Source organism: Anarrhichthys ocellatus, unplaced genomic scaffold (assembly GCF_004355925.1).
Source record: "Anarrhichthys ocellatus isolate YVR2014 unplaced genomic scaffold, GSC_Weel_1.0 scaffold155, whole genome shotgun sequence".
Classification (NCBI taxonomy): Eukaryota; Metazoa; Chordata; class Actinopteri; order Perciformes; family Anarhichadidae; genus Anarrhichthys; species Anarrhichthys ocellatus.
This window is the reverse complement of record NW_022280185.1, coordinates 229,223-236,540: the sequence shown is the minus strand read 5'-3', so window position 1 is coordinate 236,540 and position 7,318 is coordinate 229,223. Positions and strand designations below refer to the sequence as shown.

General features: G+C 41.1%; 1 protein-coding gene across 6 annotated transcripts in view; it reads right to left on the bottom strand.

Annotated features, from left to right (window-relative positions):
- Positions 1–7,283, bottom strand: part of LOC116400212 (receptor-type tyrosine-protein phosphatase mu-like) — a 21,158-nt gene extending 13,875 nt beyond the window's left edge. For 2 of the 6 annotated variants that reach the window (XM_031877931.1, XM_031877934.1), the window contains exons 1-3: positions 6,619–7,283; positions 4,185–4,259; positions 887–1,019 (exon numbers count right to left, since the gene is read on the bottom strand). In XM_031877931.1, coding sequence (XP_031733791.1) covers positions 887–897 — 11 coding nt within the window. In that variant the 5' untranslated portion in view covers positions 898–1,019; positions 4,185–4,259; positions 6,619–7,283. Of the gene's footprint in view, positions 1–886; positions 1,020–4,184; positions 4,565–6,618 lie in introns of those variants that run through there. The other 4 variants (XM_031877928.1, XM_031877932.1, XM_031877930.1 and 1 more) reach the window with 4 other exon arrangements.
- Between the last annotated feature and the right edge of the window lie 35 nt (positions 7,284–7,318).

Genomic DNA, 7,318 nt, shown 5'->3' with positions numbered 1-7,318 from the left:
CACACACACACACACACACACACACACACACACACACACACACACACTCCCTTTAGAAAAGTGTGTGTGTGAATGTAAATGTGTGTGTTTCTGTAGCCTGAAGCCATTTAGCTCGAGGCGACTCTGGAAAAAAAGAATAAAACGCTCTTTCATCTAAATTTCTCTCTTATCGTCGACGTTCTCCAAACACAGAAGCTTTGCGCTGTGTTTAAGAGTGTGTGTGTGTGAGTGTGTGTGTGTCCCAGCGGGGTTGTGTGTTTGATGTTGGAGAATAAAGTGGGTCCACATATAGTTTAATGGTGATTACTGCTGCAATCTGCTCCATTATTCATACTCATCATCCTCACTGTGTGTGTGTGTGTGCGTGGTTCCTTGATGTTACTTAATTTATCTACATGTAATATAGAATAATACCACTATTACATGTATATCTATATACTGTAATAGCAGTATTGAACAAAGTACAAAGAGACAAACTGTATCATTAATTAGCAATAATTACCATTAACTACCATTTAACACATTAATTACCATTAACTTCCAGTTAAATACCATTATATTGTTAACTAATATAAACTTCTGTTAAGTATTATAAGCAACCATTGACTACCATTAACATGAACTGATCTCCTGGTCACCACACTGAAGACATTCATCTAAATGAATCCCCATTATTGACACAATAATAATAACAATAATAATAATAATAATAAAGGACCAAAGACTTTAAAAAGGAGGATGTTAAAAACTATATTTGGTGATTGAAAATGATAATAACTGTAGTGCAAGAAACAATAACTACATAAAAATAAAAACAATATAAATATGATTGACGAGGAGGACACCAGACAGACAGACTGAGTGTGTTTCACTGTAACATTCTTACCGTTTCTTCATCAGCAGGATGACTCCGAGGAAGATGATGATGAAGAGCAGGACGCCGGCGATGGCTCCGGCGATCTTCACCGTGTGATCCGACTGTTTCTCCTGTTCTGGTTCTGGTTTCCTGGTCGCAGCTCCTGAAACCGTTAAACAACAATTAAAATCAACTCATCTCAATATCGACAGAATTACTGTACAATACAATGAACTGCTAGTTCTAGTTCTTCATTACCATTGACAAGCATTAGAAACATGAACTTGTACTGACTGAAATGATCTACTGGTGCTGGTCTACGAAGTGACTTTAATTAGAAGTACGTTACATTTACAATGATTGTCAATATTTACTGCCATTGATTGATTGATGCAGATCTGGTTTCTCGATCACATCGTTAATATTACTGCATAATGATTATATTAACTACCAACTATTAACATACAGTATTAGTAACCATTAACCCTCCCATGACATAAAGCTCTACTAAATAATGAATCAGAGGAGAAGAGGAGCTGAAGAGGATGTAAAGAGGAGGTGTGACGGATGGAGAGAGGAGAGTCCTTCTGACTGTATAATGTGATGAGATGTCAGTCCTATGAAAAACCCATTACCTGCCTGTGTGTGAGTGTGTGTGTGTGTGATGACTCTGTAGATGAGAAACGCTGTCGAGCTGTGTAATAAATGTGTGTCATTTTAGACCTACAACACTTTCCCAATCTGAACCTGACACCCACCATCAGTCACAGAGAGAGTGTGTCTGTTTGTGTGTGTTTGTGTGTGTGTGTGTGTGTTAAACTGGCCGTGACGGAGATGAAAAAGTGGAAACATTTCGGTGTCTCTATTTATGACAGAAGGAAATCACATCAGAAACCAGTCAGACCAGTAGAGTTCTACACTGGACTGTTAGAAAAATGGGAGAGAAAGAAACCAGTCTGTACCAAAGACCAGAGACCAGTCTGTATCAAAGACAAGTCTGTACCAGAGAACAGAGACCAGTCTGTACCAAAGACCAGAGACCAGTCTGTACCAGAGACCAGAGACCAGTCTGTACCAGAAACCAGTCTGTACCACAGAACAGAGACCAGTCTGTACCAGAGAACAGAGACCAGTCTGTACCAGAAACCAGTCTGTACCAGAAACCAGAGACCAGTCTGTACCAGAAACCAGTCTGTACCAGAGACCAGAGATCAGTCTGTATCAGAGACCAGAGATCAGTCTGTACCAGAGAACAGAGACCAGTCTGTACCAGAAACCAGTCTGTACCAGAGAACAGAGACCAGTCTGTACCAGAAACCAGAGACCAGTCTGTACCAGAAACCAGTCTGTACCAGAGAACAGAGACCAGTCTGTACCAGAAACCAGAGACCAGTCTGTATCAGAGACCACTAACCAGTCTGTATCAGAGACCAGAGACCAGTGTGTACCAGAGACCAGAGACCAGCCTGTACCAGAGACCAGAGATCAGTTCAGTTTACTGCATCTGGACTTTCAGTATAATGATAAAAGTGCTGGACCACGAAAGAGTTTTCTTTATTCTCTCTGTTTTCATTTTGCCTCTTCAAGGTCACACACACACACACACACACACACACACACACACACACACACACACGCCTCAGAGAGGCAGAGAGATCTGCTGCTTTCAGTTTAAAGGCTATCAAAACACTTTGTAGAGAGAATTTATCTGTGTGTGTGTGTGTCTCACAGTAGGCCGAAGAGAAGCTGTTTTCTGCTTCAGGCTTCAGCCAGTCATACTGAGTGGGAGGTGTGTGTCATAATGTGTATGTGTTCTAATGTGTGTGTACAAGACAAACAGCTGTTCAGAGTGTTTGAGGGCTTCAAGGTACACAACCCCCCCCCCCCCCACACACACACACACACCTTATAAACAGTTGGTGGAAAGTTTCCACCTTCAGGGTGCTAAATATTTAAATGTAATTTTCTGCGAACTGTGAATGAAAGTGTGTGTCAGCTGTCCATCGTAGATTAATGTCCACACAATCTCTCTCTGTATATATCTATATATATATATAGATATATACAGAGATATATATATAGATATATATAGATATATAGATATATAGTCTCTCCTGAGTAATCTGGGTCTACTGGGTCTCTAACCAGGGAGGTATCCAGGAGGATCACGATCAGATGCTGAACCTCCTGTCCCCTTGAACCTGAAGGATCAGCGTCTCTACTCTGAGTCCAGAGTATCTACAAAGGAAGCTCCTCTCAGCTAGTTTTGATCTCCTTGTTTCAGTCACCACCCAAAGATCAGGACCACAGCTGAGGGTCTGAACTTGAACCGGACTGGTAGATCCAGAGGTTTGCCTTCAGGACTCCTTCTTTACCACAACGGTCCAGTACAACGAGATCCACTGTGGACACCGAACTGAACCTCCATCTAACTCTTTATTTGAACCCTCACTATTAGCAAGACCAGAGACTCACTACCGGACCAGCAGAGAACCCTGAACTCAGACCTGGAGGGTCTGACCCTCATCCCGACTACTTCACACTCTGAAGACCACATTTTGGATATTCTGAGGTCCCCAAACCGGACACTCTCCTCCCCGGCTGGGTCCTTGAGATCCTGTCCATGAAAACCACAACCAGGATCCGTGACAAGGGGATGACCCCGGTACCCTGTCATCCTACAGTACCCCCCACAGGACTCTGAGAGGGACACGGTAGCAGGCCTTCTCCGGGTCCACAAAACACAAGTAGACTGGATGGGCAAAACTCCCATGACCCTCTCCAACTGACCTGCCAGGGTTAAGAGCTGGTCCACTGGTCCAGGACCAGGACAGAATCCACATAGATCCTCCTGAATCTGAGGTTCCACAATCGGTCTGAACCTCCTTTCCAGAACCGTAGAATAACCTTTCCCTCGGAGGATCAGCAGTGTGATACACCGATAAATGGGAACCACCACCCCGGTCCACCAGTCCACAGTCCCTGTCCCAGACCTCCATGAGACTCTGAAGACCCCAAGACCATCCAAGACCAGAAGGCCTCCTACACGGCTGGTCCACCAGCAGGTTCTCAGGTCGTCTCCATATCCGGCCCCGATGACCTCCTGACCACAGCTCCTACAGAACGGAGGTCTGACCATGACTCTGTCTGACTCCACCGGGATGAACCAGAAACTCTTCTGGAGGGAGTTCTAGACCTCGCGCACCGGGTCCTGATCCAGACCCAGTTCATCACTTCACTGAGGCCAGAGCTGATCTTAGACCAGTCTCACTCTTCACAGGAGACACTGTTTCTTATTGTTTCTGTGTATTTCTGTGTGTTTTCTAACCTGGGAGCTGCTTGTCTCCGGCCGCCGGAGCGATGCGAATGTACGGCGTGGTGAGCTGGGTGACGATTATAGCAGCTGTTCATCCAGGAAGGCATGCAGAGAGAGAGAGAGACAGACAGACAGGCTGTAGCAGGGGTTTGTACTGAAGCAGAGATATTAGTAACACACCTGGAAGAGATGCTTGTTAATCAGCCAGCCAATCAATCAATCAATCAATCAATCAATCAATCAATCAATCAATCATTAGTCATTAAAACAAGCAGAAACATCAACAGTTCAGAGAGACGAGGATTCAGCAGCAGAAACAAAAAGTTCAACTGTTTCTACAGGTCTTCAATATGTCCAACACAATATTAAATTATACATATTTATATATATATATAGTATAAATATGATCAATGTTTGTATATAATGTGAATATATAAATATTTAATATCATGTGTTTGTTGTCTTCTTTGTTTACTTAGATGTGAATTTCCTCCCTTTGACATCCTGAGCTTGTGTTAATTGTCTATGTGAGGTGAATGTGTGTGTGTTTCAGAGCTTCCTACTATTTCAGAATAAAATCATTTAGCTGTAAACTGTGTTTTCTTTGTGCTAAACGGTCCAGTTAACATTCAGAAGACGTTCTTCTCTCCTTTACATTCACATCAGCTCCATTCACTGTTAGCTCTGAAAGAGGGGGTGGGGGGGACTCCCCCCTGGGAGATCTGGTTGGCTGCTGCAGCGTGACTGACAGGTGTCAGGGGACCAGAACAACCAATCAGCATCTGGTGCCGTTAGCCACCAGAACTGTGCTCCAATAAAAGCTGATTAAAGCCAGAACAGTCAATAAATGAGTGTGTGTGTGTGTGAGTGAGATAATTCTGGATGTTCATCGGGGGTGATAACTGTGTTTTTAGCTTGTTTAGCTGTGCTGCTAAATGGCTCTCTGGACACCCATAGAGTCCCAGTCATTAGCCTGGCATTAGCATAGCATAGAGTTCAGTGTGTGCTGTATTTCTGTTGTGTGTCTGCCTGCCTGTCTGTCTGTGGAGGACATTAGGTCTTCCTGTTACTAGACAGATGTCAGGGACCAGCAGCCATCTGTGAGCCATTATACTTCTGGATGGGACCAGTGTGATAACCGTTAGCGTAGCACTCCAACAGCTAACTGCCATCTGTGTCTCATTACACAGAATGGGCTAGCCGCTGACTGGCTAGCTAGCGGCTAATATAGCAGTTAAATCAAGTTCAGCAGAGACCAGACATTAGGTCCAAATTGCTAGTGATGCTCACGGCTAACAGCACAAAATAAAATGTACTCTCCACTTTTCAAAATAAAATGGTAAGTAAAAATGTATGGAATACTTTTCAAATAAAATATTATTGAGTATGTATGAAAATTAAATGGTATTTTTCTCCTGTCAAAATAAAATCTTATTGAACCTTTTTCAAAATATAATGTTCCTCAGCACCTTTTAAAATGAAACAATTCTATGCCTTTAAAAATAAAACAATTCTATACCTTTCACAATAAAACATACTATGTTTACCATTCTTAAGCATTAATAGTAACACATTACAAGGTAAAACACACTCTACACAAACATGTAAATATAACTACTCTATACCTTTCAAAATAAAATGTGCTTTATGTGTTTTCAAAATAAAATCTACTTAAGTCAAATGTACCACCTTTTTAAAGATACATAATTCCTAGCTTTTAATATTCCCTTTTTATTGGCAATAAATGTAAATATGCTCAAAACGTAAAATTTCATTAAAGAACTTTCAAATTAAAATGAGCTGAACTTTTTAGAAAATGAGAAAATCTCCACATAAAATGTCACCTACAACTTTTGGGATAATAATAATAATATTAACAACTCTGCAGATTAAAACTAAACTGTCCCTAAAACCTTTGGCAATAAACAGTACTCAACATCTTTCAAAATAAAAGAGCACTCAACACCTTTCAAAATAAAATGTACTCAACTTTTAGAATAAAATCATCAGGAACACCCTCCAAAATAAAAATTTTATTGAATTGATGGAACAAAAACGTTCAATATATAATATAATCTATCATCTACATGTTTTAGTTGATTTTAACGGCAGCAAAAACCTTTTAAAATTAAATAATAGGGAACCTTCCAAAATAAAATAAGAGTCAATTTCAAAATAGCACTTTTACCTTTCAGAATAAAATCTCCATTTACAGATTTAAACCTAAAGTATGTTGTTATGTATAAAAACGTGTAATAATTCATATTGTGTGTGTTTTGTGTCTTTATGTATTTTCATAATATTTTTTTCAAAGCTGCTCTCTTTACTGCCTTTTCAAATATAAAAATGACTCTAGTGGGTTCTGTCTGGTTCCAAATAATAATAAATAATATAATCTAATCTGAAAATATACTTCTTCAAAATAAAATGCAGCATATTTATTTACCTTTGGTGGCGACTCGCACACAGTCGATCTTTGTCTCCTGTAAGAGAGACAAGAAAATTAGTTTCCTGTCAACACAGATGTCGACATATTAGCTGTCACACACACATACAAACACACACACACACACACACACACACACTCGTAAACAGAGCAGACAGACGGCAAATGCCTGTGGATCAGTGCCTGTTGTGGCATTTAACAACCAACACACACTTGAGACACACACACACACACACACACACACACACACACACACACACACACACACACACACACACACAGTGAGACAGGTTTTGGTGAAAGGCGAGAGAGAACATCTTGTGTCTTTCTGGCTTTAACAAACAGACGACAAATTAACCACAAGAGCTCATGAATATTCATGCTCACACACACACACACACACACACACACACATGCAGCAGTGTGTCTCTGCGGTGTGGCGACAGTAAAAAGCACTACGGTCGCTGCATTATTCAACTCACACACCAATTAAACCTCCCGGCGTCAATAATTAACATCTGTGTGTGTGTGTAAAACGGTGAACAATTATCTTCCTTTCACACACATACATGACAAAACACACACACATCCTCCACTGCAGCCTATTAATGTCACTGGTCAGGCTGCTGAAACTATCTCCACTCCCAGTAAACTGTGTGTGTGTGTGTGTGTGTGTGTGTGTGTGTGTGTGTGACCTCTC